The 15,175-nt window shown below is 43.3% G+C and overlaps 1 protein-coding gene across 4 annotated transcripts in view; it reads left to right on the forward strand.

The window, feature by feature from the left end:
- RAD51B (RAD51 paralog B) overlaps positions 1-15,175 on the forward strand; it is a 430,051-nt gene that overhangs the window by 29,965 nt on the left and 384,911 nt on the right. For all 4 annotated transcript variants that reach the window (XR_010614163.1, XM_065686722.1, XM_065686724.1 and 1 more), the window contains exons 2-3: positions 11,089-11,182; positions 12,031-12,144. Coding sequence is in view for 3 of the 4 variants with exons in the window: in XM_065686722.1 (XP_065542794.1) it covers positions 11,099-11,182; positions 12,031-12,144 (198 nt within the window). In the remaining variant the exon portion in view is untranslated. The remainder of the gene's footprint in view (positions 1-11,088; positions 11,183-12,030; positions 12,145-15,175) is intronic.

Below are 15,175 nucleotides of genomic sequence, written 5' to 3' on the forward strand. Positions count from 1 at the left end.
TAAAGCAATAGAGAGATCCTTTTGTGTGCAAGAGCTACTTTCAGATTGGGCTGGGTTTTTATTGCCTTATAAAGGATTCTGCAATGAGTGAGCTGGAGATCTGACAGTTGCATCCCAGTCATATTTTAACACAACGCACACAGCAGATGCTTCAAGAAGATTATATTTCTTCGTGTACATCAGGTCTCCAGGGAGATTGCATATTCAGGGTCAAGGCCTGTAGGGGGCTGGCTCTGCGGCCTTGCAGGAGGATTTTTCTGTTTCCAGCAAAGTATATCTGTACAGCACAGGGCGTTCTGCCAAGCCTTCCCTATGGAGTCAGCAGGAAATGCTGCTCCCAAGAGAGACTTTACCTACGGCTCTGTCAAGGATAGCTTCTATTATAATAATAGCAGTTGATCAAATAGCCCCCAGTGCTGCAACACCTTGTAGCCTGAATATCAGGGCTGAGCCTGAGCAGAGGAGCAGCACTTACCATTGGGCTCTAAGAAGGTTTTTCACATGGGGGAAAACTGTCTGCCTCTGTAAAGACAGGCAGAAACGGGCACTTTGTAACAGTATGATGTTTTTGAAATGCAGATAGCCTGGCCAAGGCAATCATCAACAGACCTTGCAAGGGAGACAGTTATGTCCAAAAATGCAAGGAAGGCTCTCACAGGGTCCCCACTGTACACACTGGCAAGGCAGAGATGATCTAAGTTTTAATGAGGTTTTACAAAGAAGCTGCATCCTCCTGCTCCTGATCATGCACGACCGTTAATTTATCTGCTTTACATATTGAAGGGTTAAGGCTAAGCAAGCACACCTAGGGTGGGAATTTCCTATTCCACAAGGCTTAGGAATCCAAACCTTGACACCAGCCTCTCTCAAACCCAGCCCTGAGAATATCAACAGCTATCAGTGAAATTCAAGTACAGACACAGGCACTCCAGGGTGCCAGCTCACAGCCACAGTGATAACACTGGATGCTGAAATAAGTAACAGCACTGGATGAGAACCAAGGGGAACACACAATTCACTTATTACTAAATTCTACATCAGACAAAGCTGCTTTGAATTTCCATGAATGTTTTCCTAAGGGACGAGCAAACTTTAACCAAGGAAATGAGGATTTACCTCAAGTGCTACAATCCGCACAAGGGAAAGGAAATGGTCTTAGCAGGTATCCTCCGAAGCCTGTAGAGCCACATGGGGCATCGGTTCATCTGTGCAGTGTGGCTGGCCTTCAAACATGAACTGACCCACCATGTTCCCCCACTGTCATGCATGGAGTTTAATGGTGCCAGAAATGGTAAATGTCAGGAAGCATTTGTGCGGTGGAATGTTGAAACTATGGTTGGATAAAACAGTGACCACAAGAGAGGCTGAATATATATATTCATGAGCCCTTAAACGGACGTCACAAATAGCCCTGATTTCTCTCTTTACCCTGCAAACGGCTGCCATGGGCTTTAGTCCCCTTGCAGGAGATGTAGTAGAATTGACAATGAACACGGGGTGGTTCAGAATGCCTGTCAGAATGTGCTTTCCTGGCACCTAGCCCACGCTCTTGCTAGGGATCAGCAGCACTGCAGTAGCCAGCCTTGGAGGACTGGGAGTGAGGACATTCCTGTTGTATCTCCCAGAGGAACAGGGGAGTCTGTGGTAATTCTCTGAGCTTCCCCAGTCAGCAAATCAGATAGAAGCACCATGCTTGGCCATGACGTTTGGATCTATATCTAACCTTTTCGGGTTTGCGAATAAATTAGTTTCTGAGGGGCATACCTGGAGCACAGTTATTCAGAAGCAACGCGATAATAAATTTCATTTCACTCATCAGTCCTCCTGCCTTGGTGTCTGTGAACAACGTCTTGCTCTTCTTGGCTTCCTTCAATATCCACAGTTTTGTGGCTGCAGTAGTGGCAGGAATTTCCTTTTTTCTCCATGTTTTGAACAGGCAGAAGGAGAAACTGAGGCACTGGTAAGCAAGGATAGTTAGCAGTGGGAAGGAGAGACCGAGGGAATGCATGCCCATCCCAAGCTATTTTTTCTATTTCCTTTAAAATATGTAGTTTTGATGTTATGTGTTGACTTTGGTTGTTGACAGACTGCATGAAAAGAGCCCAAGTGTTACTCTAGGCATTTTGGCAGATATGAAGGAAAGCTATCCAGCTAAGATCAGCAGCTAGCCCACAACAAAGTTTAATCTCCAGCCAAAAGCTTAATCCAACAGAAACCAAACATCTGCCCTTCTCGGGCTCTCTGGGATGGAGACAGAGGTCTTGGCTTCTGGGGTGGCTCCAGAATTGTTCTTCATCTTCTGACTCCCCCCAGATGACAAAGCAGGGCATGTGCCCTTGCTCTGCGGTCTAGGTTAGAGACTGTGGCACAGGGTGCAGATGCCCAGGCTCTCAGAATTTCACCTACAAAACCTCAAACTGAACCATATGAAGATCTAGTACAAATAACAGTGTCCCTCCCTTGCCCTGTAAAACCTTCTGCTATTTCTGGCTTTTCTCTCCCAGCGTCTCTTTTCAAACACAGCAGATTGAGACCATTATCCCTGGAATAAAGAGTGTGCATGCTGCTTTTTTTTTTCCCCACTGTATCTCATTCCTGACCTCTGCTGCTTTTTTACTATTCTGCTTTATAATAGGAAATTGAAAGCTCAAAGATTTTCTTCACATCTGACATTCATTCATACTCTCAGCTTCTTTTTTTTTCTCTGTCAGATTAAAGGCAGAGAAAAAGAGCGAGCCAACCCTGTGTGTTTATAATCCGTATTTTTAATACCCAAACCCCTGATTATTTTCTTAGTCTTGCTTTGTGTAACTTTATTAATTTCACTGGCCTCATTGTGGATCCTCATCAATGTAAGAAGGAATTCAGGTGGTATATTGAAAGAGTATTTGTTTTAAAAACAACATTGACAGTTAAGACAAACGAGTCTCAAGCTCATCTGCCCACTTCCCAACCCCGATGACTTATCTAAATTCCTGATCTTATCATTCAAGCCCAGATATTTGAAAGTGACCACAGATTTAGAGTGACTCAAGTTTTACCAGCCTGGGTCATCTCTATCCTGATTTTCTTCAGATGGCTCCTGTTAAAAGTATGGCAGCTGTGCACCCCCTGGGGCTAAAAGTGTTTCAAGCTGTAAGCCCTAAAATCAAGCCAGCTCAAATCAGAGGCTTTTAAAAACCATTTGGCCTTTGTATTTGAGTTGGTAAGTCCCTGCTGAGAGGTGATGGATACATGCAGCTCCCAGTGGAAGCTGACTGTGAGCTGGTTGAATTAAGATTTTGTTACAGTAAGGCAGTGGAGTCACACAGCCCAGGAAACACCTTTCCCCTCTGATGCCATGATAGCATACCTATGATGAAAGTCAGTGGTGAATGCAGAATGGTTTTATCTTCTGTCAGCTCAGAGGAACCTTTCTTTATGGTGCACTTTATTTTTCAAAGCTGAGAGTGGCTCATTTCATGACTCTTGAGTGTGAAAACTCCTGAGGTTTGGGAAAACATGCCTTCAGTGACTGGGCTGAATTGGATTGGATTGGACTGTGATGCTTACTGAAGATTTACAAACCTATATGCTAAAGACCACTGAAATAAAAGTTCGATTATCAGACAATCAACAGGACCCTGCTTCAGCTAAACAGCTAATCATGCATTCAGCTTCTCACTGTACAAATGTCCTATTTTACTTCAATTAAGCACAGGCTTAATTTGCTGTGTAGTTCATTTATTATAATTTGCTGTGATGATTTAAAAAAATGGCTATGACTCTGTAAAATCAATTTGTCATGGGCAGTCAATGAGGATAAGGTGATCGTAGCTATGGCATCATGCCCAAACAGTGAATGGCAAACATGCTTGCATGAATACTCTCTATAGTAATTGAGTTTGTGGTAGAGAAGTTCTGGGGCGATATTTGAATACATTATTGCTGTGTGCTCATCCCAGTAAAATGGTTAAGCAGCACTGTGCTTCAAGGTAAAAATAATCACCATGGAATTAAGTTGATGTCTTCTTTCTTCTGTGGGTAAATTCTTCTATAATTTTACACTAAGATTTTTTGCATCTGTTTGCCAACGCTACTAACACATGGGACTCTGGGTCTGTGGTTTGACTTTGAGACTGTGAAGTTCCTTGTAGGTGGTGTGTGAGAGTGAGTAACATTTGCTTGCAGGGCATGAAGATGTCTTATTCTTTCATGGCCAGGCAGAAAACTTCAAGGCACAAACAGTGCATGAGTGGAGACCATCCTCTGCTTTCTCTGCCCAGGTTTGGTGGGTTTTTCTCCCTTTCACGCCACTCAGCCACCTTTGGAAACAGTTCAGCAATGTCTTCTGGGGAGGATGGTGAGGACATCTGGGGCAAGTTTCCTTTGTAGTCCCAGCCATAGGGATCTCATTCACCGCTTTAAAAAGAAGTAGAATGAAAAGCATGCAAGAGCCAAAGGCTCCAGACTGAAACGATTCATGGAATGAAATGTTCCAGGCTTTGTTTGTTTGCTGGTTTGTGTGTTTGTTGTTTGAAATGAGAAGTATTGGGCTCAGTTCAGTTGCTGGGTTATCAGAGTGATGAATCTGTAACATAATAAAGTGAAGACTTCTTTTCAGAAACAACAGGCAGTTTTACTGATTTAGAACATGCCTCCTGAGGTGGGGAGATGCACAAAAAATATTCACATCAGGGTTTGTTGGGTTTTTGTGACACTGTACACGAATGGGTCTGCCTTTTTTTTCAGGGGCACCCCCATTTCTTGCAGCTGTACAGTGGGTCTGGGATCTACTGCTCTCTGCTGGTGTTGTCCAAGCAAAAAATCTCATCTCCCAGTAAAGTCCAATGGCTCCCATTGTCTCTTTTCTCCACTGAAGAACTCCGCAGATGGAGCGAGGGCTGTACCTGAAAGCAACAGATGTCCTACCATGACTGCTAAACCTAGGCACCATCAGTACTAATTTCATGGTGTCTGTGTGATGACAAGGGGTACACAATGCACTTTCTCTGCTGGTTGCTGTGAGGTGCTTGGAATTTTCTAGTCTAATTGCGGCTTCTCAATAGAGGCTTGCTGCTGTGATGGATCACAGGGTGACATGCTAGATGCACACGTCCCCAGAGAACCAAGCTGATCAAAGGGGAACCACTGAACTACTGAGTTTTATTCACTGGTCATAGTGAAACAGATGTGTTTCACAGGACTGAAGTCTAAATATAGCTCAAGTTTCTGAGTAACAGGGTATATGGTCGTTTTCCCATGCTTTAGCAACAAAAAGCTGCAGCGAGTATCTAAAGATCACCTAAGTTAGATATTATCTGCTTTGTGCAATGCTACTAAAAGCCTACTGCTCTGATATTTGTCATTTCTTGGTTTACCTCAGCATCCCAGGGAAAGCTGCAGGAAAATTTGTGGCAAGAGTGGCAAGATCTCACGGTTGCAGACATCACTACTGGGACAACCCCAGCACCTCAGTAAACAAACTCAAGACAAGGCAGTAAAAATGGGGTGCTGGTAGGGCATAGGTGAAAGGCAGGAGGTGAGGGGGGTTTTATGTAGGGTAAATTTGGTTTAGCAGGTATGGGTAAAGATCCGCTCTGGTACCAACAACTCCACATCGATTATTATCCTGCCATTCTATCAGTTTATGGCCTTCTCTTCTAATAGAAACTTAACATGGAAATATGACAAGGCCAAAGACTTGAATGATTCCTGCTGTCCCTTTAACCAGAAAAAGCTAAATGAAGTAGGAAGCTGATCTTGGAAGGTAATCTGCTTAGATGAGTGCAGGCTAAAAGTGGAATAATCCCTGAGGTCTCTCATTTTGTTTGCTGTAGTTTGGGCAGAGAGCAAATGCAGCTGAATTTGCCAAAGCTGTAATGTGCAGGTGGGTCTGTCCTGCCTGTAGTAGCAGCAAAGGTGGCTAGTGTGCTTTTCTGTAAAAAGGGGAGGAGGTCCAGATACTCTCTTTCAAAAACTCTACACTGCTGCTGAGCATTTCTGAAGTGGTTTTGGGGGTGATGGGCAATTCTGAATCCCCAGCGGCACATGTGGAGAGGTAGAAAACAGAGAAATGCCTTCTGTCTGTCCTGAGAAAAAAGCTGCTATTTCCTGGTTGTAAATGTGTATGGTTACACAGGTCCTCACTAACACCTGAGGAGGATTCATTATAATTTCGCTTAATCCTTCCTGAGCCGGAGGAAAAAGGTTAATTGCCTGGGGAGAACCATTTTATCTGATCCACAGACAGTCCAGAGGATTGAGGGAGGGGGAGAATCAGTCAGAATGAGAAGATGAACTAATTTTTCACAGGTCTGTTTTTCTTGATCTGTTTATTACAGCCAATGATTACAGTGAGGTTGTGCTGAGCAGCTTGTAGAAGCAACAGAAAAATGGTTTCCCTTCCCTCTACCCAGCCCTGGAGCAGATGCAGCTGAGCAAGTCTCAAGTGAAGTAGCTTTGCTAAAGCTGTGCTGGTATGAGCAGCATGGAAAATAATGCATTTTTCACCAGGGTGCCGTTCTCCCTGTGAGATCCTTTCATTTGCCTTTTTTTGAGATGTGGGAACCTCAAAGGGTTGGAAGTAAATCTGCATCTCCTTTGGGGAGACAGCAACAGAGAGAAGAATTCATTGGAGGGTTGTTTGTGTGCTGTTATTGAGGAACCATTGGGACCCTAATCCCAGGAAAGCACGGGCTGGTCTATAATTGCTTTCTAGTCTTGGAAGCACATGGGTGTTTGGTTGTGGGGTTTTTTTTAAGAATGTGGTAGGCATCAAATAGATAACCCAATGGAGTAAGAATATATTTGACTAATTAGACATTACTCAGCAAGCATAAGGTGGGGAATTGCTCTGCATATCTGAATTACACTTGTGAGTCAGAGTTGTTGCTGTGTTCTCACAGATTAAACTCTTTTGGGGAGGCACTCTCCTTTCACAGGGGTTGGGTAACACTGCTAATTTTAAGGCAAGAATTAATGGTTGGTAAATAGTATTAAACCCAAGGACTGCAGTCAGTATCAGTGAGCTAATGCTGTTTTAGTAACTAAGTGAATGATCTGAAATGTTCCAGAATGCAAAACTTATTATCTAAATATGCTCACAAAAGGCTGCCTTAGGTTTGAGGAAGAAACTTCTCTGTGGATTCTGTTCCAGAAATTAAAAAAATTGCCATTATCTTTTCAGTTCTGGAGGCTTGCAGAATTACTTAACTGCTGAATATTTATTTGGATCAGAACTGAGAAGTTCCATTCTGTGCCCTTCAAATCAGACTCTGTCCCTTTTAGCTTGCCCCTTAGCAAGCTAATCACCATTCCCCTTTTTATTCTAATTGGTGTGTCTGATGTGAGAGCACTCTCCTTCTATGAGACTTTGTTGCTGTTATGCTTTGCCTGTCTGTAAGTCTTGCTCCAGTGTTGCTGGTTTAAAGGACCTTCTTAAATTAATGTGGTGAAGCTCAGTTCTTATAATCATCTCTTAGCTTTATTAATCTCTTCTTATTTAAAGTTCCAGGGGCAGCTAAAAGCTTAGACCAGAGCAGCTTTCTGCTGCATCATGCCTGACACGTAAGTCCGTTGGGCCGGCACTGCTTACTCTGTTTACAGTCTAAATAGGTAAAACCAAAACTGAGAAGGAAAGCAGATACCCTGTCATTACAGGGTTTGAACGAGGTCACAGAGCAGAGCTGTCTGCAGAGAGCCCTGATTCTCTAGTGACTACTGTCTTTGGCAAACATGCAGAAGCCTTGGAGCTGCCTTCTGTGTTGCTGCTTGAGAACACTGAAGTGCCTAAGCGTATGTGAACGCTCCCCTGGTTATCCTCTGGATATATAACAGTAACTTTCTCAAGTTACACAGGGAAGATGGTGCATGATTATTTGTTAGTAGGTTTAGAGGGATATCTGTGCATCTGAGAAGTAGAGAGTAGAACAGTCACGACTCCATTGAGAATGCACAGATCTTGCAGGAGAGGCACCAGGGAATACTGGTTTTGGTCTCAAATCTTCTGCAGGACTTGGTTGGTAACATTTGCTTTCCTTGCAAATCCCCAAACAGTTTTCTGGTTTAATACAGGTATTCTGTTTCTGTAGAAGATGGGGAGGAAGCCCATTGGCCTGGAGGTGAAGGGGAAGCCCTGCTCATTTGTGGGAGGGACAAAAGTCGGCAAGGCAATGTTACCTTTTCCTGCAGCTCTGGTTAGAAGGTAGGGCTACTGCTACCTCTGTACCAAGCAGGAAGTACTGGCCTGTGACAGAGTTACACTGTGGTCGTGCCCTCTTGTTTCCACTGAAACTAACCCGCAGCAACAGACATCCTTTGCTTTCCCTTAGACAGCTTTTCTCAGTTGTGACTTACGTTTTTTCAAGTGAACTTTTAAAGGCCGACTACACTAGGAGGAGCTCTTCCTCCACCATGTCATCTCTTCTCTCCCTGTTTAGCTGGCTATCCAGTGAAGCTCCGAGTTGCTTTTTTGTGGGCTGCTTACTCCTTGTCCAGCTTCTTAAGCCCTCTGTACTTCTTTGAGTATGTAAGCTCCCTCACTTCAGGGTATGAAGGAAACACTAATTCCACTGAGCCTTTTTGATACTACAGTTGTTGGGCATTTCATGACAGTCAGCTCCTTGCTACATTTGGAAAAGCGGCTGAAGTGCTCTGTATTTCACAGCTTCAGTGTAGCCTTTCTTTCTCAGTACAGACAAAACCACAGTCCTTCAGTAAACGTCCCAGGTAATACTGGTCCATTTTTTCCTTCAGTTAGGTTAATTTCTGGAACTGTAAAGATTATGCAGACAACATACATACAATACTCAGTGCTTTCTAGTGTAAGGTAGAGTGCCTTGGAAAACTCATCCTGCAGACAGCGGTAAAGTCGCGTCAGTCATGTTTGTTGACTGATGCGGTCACATTCACACTACTGGGTGAGCTTCTTCAGTCAGAAGGCATTTCTCCCACACCGGACGGCACACCTGATGTCTGTAAGCCCTCAACTCGAAGACAAGAATCAGCACTCCAATACTCTTCACTATAAATGAAGGTATGCATAGCACCCCCCGTGCCCAAGACTTTCCAGCTTGGTAGGGGCTTTACGTGTAGAGCTTCCTGGGCTACAGCGCGCACGCCGCCGCCATTACAAGCCACCGAGCTGGGGAGAGGTCCCGGCATCCCCTGCGCGCCAGCGGCACTCGCGGGTGCGGCGGGATTGGCGGGAAGAGCGGCCAATCGCGAGTGAGGTCCTTGCCAAGGGCGCCGCCCCCCTCGCGCGCGCCGCCGGGAGCGTTTGAAAGGTCTGAGGCGCGCGGTGCCGCCCCTGGCCCCGCCCCGCCCGGCGCGCAGCGGGGCTGCGGGTGCCTGCGGCGCTGCCGCGCCGGGTGCCAGTGCGGGCCGCGCAGGGCCCCGCCGCGGTGGGGGTCCGCCTGTGCTCGCCTTCAGGGCCTGGGGCCATAAGCGTGTTTTCTCCTTCCAGGCGAGGTGCTAATGCCAGGCTCCCCTGCAGCACTTGGTGTAAGTCCGTGCCCATGTATGTGCATTTTGCCTCCTCACAGGTGTCCTTGTCTACCCGCCGATCCCGCGGCCGCCGAAGGTACGGGCAGTGCTCCTGGGGGAGCACTGCGATCGCCTCAGTCAGCTGACAGAGGTTGTGCCGCAGCGGTTTGTGGTGTATGTGCAGAACCAGGAATCACCATCGTGTGCGGGGTAGCGCGCAGGTTGTGTGCTTGTTAATGCAGCTGGCAACTCGAAGGGCACGGAACTCTCCAAACTTTGATTTTCCTCCTGTCTAAAGAGGGTTTTGTAGGGGGCACAGTGAAGTTTTCATGTTGCGGAGATGTGAGGCCTGCATCTGCAGAAGTTGTAGTGATTTGGCATTATTTAAAGGCCTTTTTATTTTCCCTAAGCTTAGGGCTAATTAAATACCAGGAATGTTGCCTAAATAATACGTGTGAAACAGTCTTATATACTTGAACATACATATAGGAAAGTGTGAACATACATTAGGAAAGTGTGTGCTCTAGCTCGTACTGAGCTGAATACTGTCTTGTGGAGTTTTGTTCAGTAGCGTGGAATTAATAAGAAGACACAGGGACCAATGCAAATGGCTGAGGGCTTAGGGGAGAAGGATTCCTAGTGGCAGTGCAATCTTACCTGCTATGTAAAATAGCCTTAAGGCTTATCTGAAATAATCAGGTATGCTTTAAGCAGCACTCTCAATAAATACAATTTAACACTGGTGGTGGTCAAGGCCAGGTTGGGTGGAGCCTTGGGTAATATGGTCTAGTGAGAGGTGTCCCTGCCCATGGCAGGGAGGTTGGAACTACATGATTGTAAGGTCCTTTCCAACCCAAACCATTCTATGATTCTATGATTTTGAGTGAGTGAATGTTCCACAGTTGATGCTGCCTTGGGTTAGTGGTACTTTTTTCAATTTTAAGATAATATTTACATAGTAGTGCTCATTGTTATATGCTTAGCTTTGGCCTCTGGTTTCTTTTACACTGTTGGCTAAAATAAAGAACTCTTCGTTAACTGTGTTTCATAAATTGTCACATAGAATGATATGTGTTCAACTAGTTTGACCATGTTGAGTCATGTTGAAGTATGTTTCCAGCCCTTCAGTCTTTCTGCTGTCTCCTTTCCAGGTTCTTCCTGTTCTTTTAACATCTGTCACTAATCCAGGGTCACCAGAACAGTGTTGTGTTCTAGCAGTATATGTTATAGGGCTAAGTACTTACTGTGGTTATTGTTTGTGTTTAGGCATCCAAAGAGAACTTTATTTCTTTCCAGTGCTGTATAGCATGAGGAGTTCTTGTTCAGTTTACCACTGAGTAAATTCCAGCTTTCTTATGTCCCAAAGCCACCTGTCCTGTAAACATTGCTGACTCTGCTGTCATGATCTCACACATGGTCAAATCTGAGGGGATATAATTTAACATAACTGCTTTCAGAGTGATATGTAACATAGACTTACATGTATCACATTAGTTTTTATATGAGCATGTATGTACACATGCAAGTGCTCCAACTTTACTGTTGTTTAGCAGGAGTGGGTGTAATTGTCCACATAATCATATTCTAAGCATCTTTCAAAGTTTTGTTTTGTTTGCCTTGTAGATTGGATATCATGGCTGCTAAGAAACTCAGAAGAGCAAGGTTGTCTCAGGAGCTGTGTGAAAGGCTGAGTCGCCATCAGATCACTACCTGTCAGGTGAAAGGGTTATTTTATACTTGTGGGGCGGGGGTTTTGGAGGGGTTGGTTATTTGTTTGTCCAGGTTTGGTTTTTATTTCTGTGTTTTTATGCATGTACTGTTTACTTTTTTGAGGTTTAATTTACAGGGAGCTTTACTTTCTATAAAATAGGGGCATTGCACACTCCATCTGGCTTGCTGGCTTGTAAAAATACATCTTTAAAAAGATAGATGCCCAACTAAAGCTTTTAAGCTTCTATGTACGTACTACCTTCACTTCTAAAGAGCCCAAAGTTGCTTTATTTTAGCAGGGGTGTGCAGCTACTACTTGTGTCGGGTAAGACTTTAATTTGTGAACACTTCACAAAACACATGTATACTGTATAACCTAGTGTGTGAACATGCTTTGAAGTTACACTGTCAGTTACGGGTTGATTGTGCAGTACATTCTGAAGTTGCTGTTACGAATGCACTCACCTAAAGAGAGCCAGGAGGCCATATATATTTCAGTAGTATGCATTACAAATGCAGGATCTAGGCCTAGGACTGCGATCTGGAAGACATGCTGTGTTTTGAATGTTACTTTTGGGTAGATAGAGACTTCTGTGGGCAAAAAGGTGCTATTGCAATTTTTATTACACAGCTCTTGAATGTTTGGTCCTTTGACTCCATGTTCTTTAAAATATAAATACAATTTCTTTTAAGGTACTGATACCAGAGAAAGTTAGGACAGTTATAGCATAGCAGCGTATGACATAGCACAGTATACATTTCATGGGTTTACCATCTAGTTGTGTATATTGCATAGTTTAGTCCTCAATCTTGATTTCTAGGTTATGGTCTCTGATCTCTTCTGTCATTTTTCAGGATTTTTTATGTCTTTCCTTCTTGGAGCTAATGAAAGTGACGGGACAGAGCTACTATGATGTGCAGAAGCTTCTTTGTAAAGTCAGCCGAGCTTGTGCTCCCAAAATGCAGACAGTAAGTGTGTGCGTGTTGATTGCATCTGGTTTTGATGCAATTTCTGGGAAAAAGGTAACTCATCTTTTACATGGGAGGTTTGCAATGTCTCAGTTTAATTGCACAATAAAATAATACTTCTATTTTTAAATGTAGATTTCTGAGGCACTTTAGTTTGATGCAGTGACTTTTATTAGGCTTTATAGCCTCAAGAGATTGCTCAGGCTTGCAGAATTAGTTCTCTCAGAGTAGGGAAATATGTCATTCTGTCTTGCAATCCAGCATCTAAACATTGCTTCTGGTTTGGACCCTGCAAAGAAAAAAAAACAAAACAACAAAAAATCACAGAAGCGTTGTTTAAAAACAAGCAGAGAATAAGAACGTCAGTATAAATTGGCTTTAGATGTAAAATGTGTGTCAAGAAGTGTAATGATCCTGAAGGTAACTTGGGGATTTTTTCCATCCATGTGAGTGAGCTGTAGTGTGGTTTTAGGCTACAGGTAGCCTAACTGGGCCATGTGCAAGAAGGAAATGGATGTTAGATGCAATGTAGGGGCAGGATTTTGTTTTCTTTTGAATTTGAGTGAAAAGATGTCAGAAATGGGGTTTTCCTAGAATAGACAGTACATGAACAGTTCTGACCTGTGTCAATGCAGCCTGTTTGGTTTTCCTTGAAAAATAAAAAAGCCCTGTCAATGTTTACGATGTGTATCTGGCATAGTAACTTTGTAAAACTTTAAATTCACAAACTTGCTGTTAAAGTTAGCGATATGCAGAATTAATATGACTTGTACTGAATGGATTAAAAGCGAGCTAATTACATATCACCATTCAATCAAATTTCTTTGTCAAGAAGCTGGACAGATAGAATCATAGAATCGTAGAATAGTTAGGGTTGGAAAGGACCTCAAGATCATCTAGTTCCAACCCCCCTGCCATGGACAGGGACACCTCACACTAAACCATCCCACGCAAGGCTTCATCCAACCTGGCCTTGAACACCGCCAGCGATGGAGCACTCACAACCTCCCTGGGCAACCCATTCCAGTGCCTCACCACCCTAACAGGAAAGAATTTCCTCCTTATATCCAATCTAAACTTCCCCTGTTTAAGTTTTAACCTGTTACTCCTTGTCCTGTCACTACAGTCCCTGACGAAGAGTCCCTCCCCAGCATCCCTATAGGCCCCCTTCAGATACTGGAAGGCTGCTATTAGGTCCCCACACAGCCTTCTCTTCTCCAGGCTAAATACTGAAGCTTATCAGACAGCAGTTGTCAAGGACTGTTAATACAGAGCAAGCTGATAGAATCATAGAATCAGCTAGGTTGGAAAAGACTTCCAAGATAATCAAGTCCAACCATTACCTCAGGACTGCTAAGACCACCACTAAGCTGTATCTCTGAGGGCCTCATCTGCACAGTTTCTGAACACTTCCAGCTACAACCAGCTATGTACATGCATAAAATATGGAACTGTAGTTCCAGAACAGAGGATGCTGGCTATTTTTAGGGGATGTGGATTGAATCTCTGCAAACACAGGATTTCAAATGGACTTCAAGTGAGAGTGACTGATGTAACATCATGACTGATACAGCAAGAATGTTTGACAATGTCTTCGAGTAAAAAAAGTAAATAGATAATAGGAGTTACAAATAAGGGGAAAATACTGTTGAGATACAACAGTTGGGAAGCACCGAGCAAAATTTGAGTATGTCAAGATCTGAAATAGAACTCTAATTTCTGGAAAACTTGCCCCACAGTATAAAGTACAGAGTGAAGCTTACAGAGCTTAGAAGTTAGTGAAGGGGTGACTTGATCACATGATATGCTGAGGAGAAAAAGATAATTATATTAGATGTCTCTAGAGTCCAGCTGAACAGGATCCAGTGACTGGAAGATAAATTAAAAAATAAATCCCTGAAATGAGAAGTAATGAAAAAATCCTTAGAAACTGACATAAGTTACCATTTGAAAAGATCATCTGAGGATGTGATAATTTTTCATTCACTTGGATTCCTGATTTAACTGTTGAATTTTCCTTTATTTTTTTACTGAAAGTCTGATTCAACCCTCATTTTCTGGGTTAAATATGGAAATCACAGGGTAAAACTTTAGAGTTCGTGTTAGGCAGGAAATGTAGACTAGAATATTGTTTCCATGTTCTCTGGGTTAGGTTTTTTTTCCCAGTCTGTGGGGTTTAAGTCCTGTCAAAGGTTGAACAAAAAAATTATAGAACTATGTTGCAAATACTTCTTAATTAGTGCAGTATTCACCCTTAAAGTGAACATGAACATAAAACTCTGATCCTTTTGAGTGAGGTAGAATTCATTGGTTTTTGTATTGGCCTGTTCTGTGTCTTGAAAACTATTTTTCAAGTTTATTTCTCCTCAGTAGAACTGAAGAACGGAGAAGGTCTGAATGAAGTTCAGAAGATATTGCTCTAATATGCTACCTGTCATAACATAGGGAAGAACTGTAGCATAAAAAAAGGAAGGTACAAGCTATTGTCCCTCAGCCGTCTGGTAAAACTAGCTGGAAGCTTTTCTGATCAGCTTCAACAAAAAAGCTCACTTGCTGGCCCAACAAGTATGGACTAAACCGTATAGGATTCAATAGTGTGGTTATTTACCTAGCTGTCGACGAATCATATGGAGGTGCTTCCATGGTACACTATATTCCCAGCAGACTATCTTAAGACTGGGGTAAATCTGATGCCTGCATTTCTGTAAGTCATAGAGAAATCTGGTGTTCTGGAGTGGTCAGTCATGGCAGGCTACGGGAGTACACTGTGACACAGCTTTGAGAATCTCTGTTATTGGGACAGGAGTCTGAAACCTTTGGGAACTCTTAACTAACTACAGCAACAAGCTTTGGATCAAATCAAACTTCTGATGTTCAGGATGCTCAGTGATTGATGATTGTGTCAGTTTTGGCGTCAGTTTTGGCATATGTCTGCAAGATGTAAGCAAGACCTGTTTCTTTTGGAAACCTCATGTTCTGGTGTTTCCAGATCAGCATTTGCATTTTTTTTGTTTCTTCTTTTTCTGGTTTA

This window comes from Lathamus discolor, chromosome 6 (genome assembly GCF_037157495.1).
Source record: "Lathamus discolor isolate bLatDis1 chromosome 6, bLatDis1.hap1, whole genome shotgun sequence".
In the NCBI taxonomy this organism is placed as follows: Eukaryota; Metazoa; Chordata; class Aves; order Psittaciformes; family Psittacidae; genus Lathamus; species Lathamus discolor.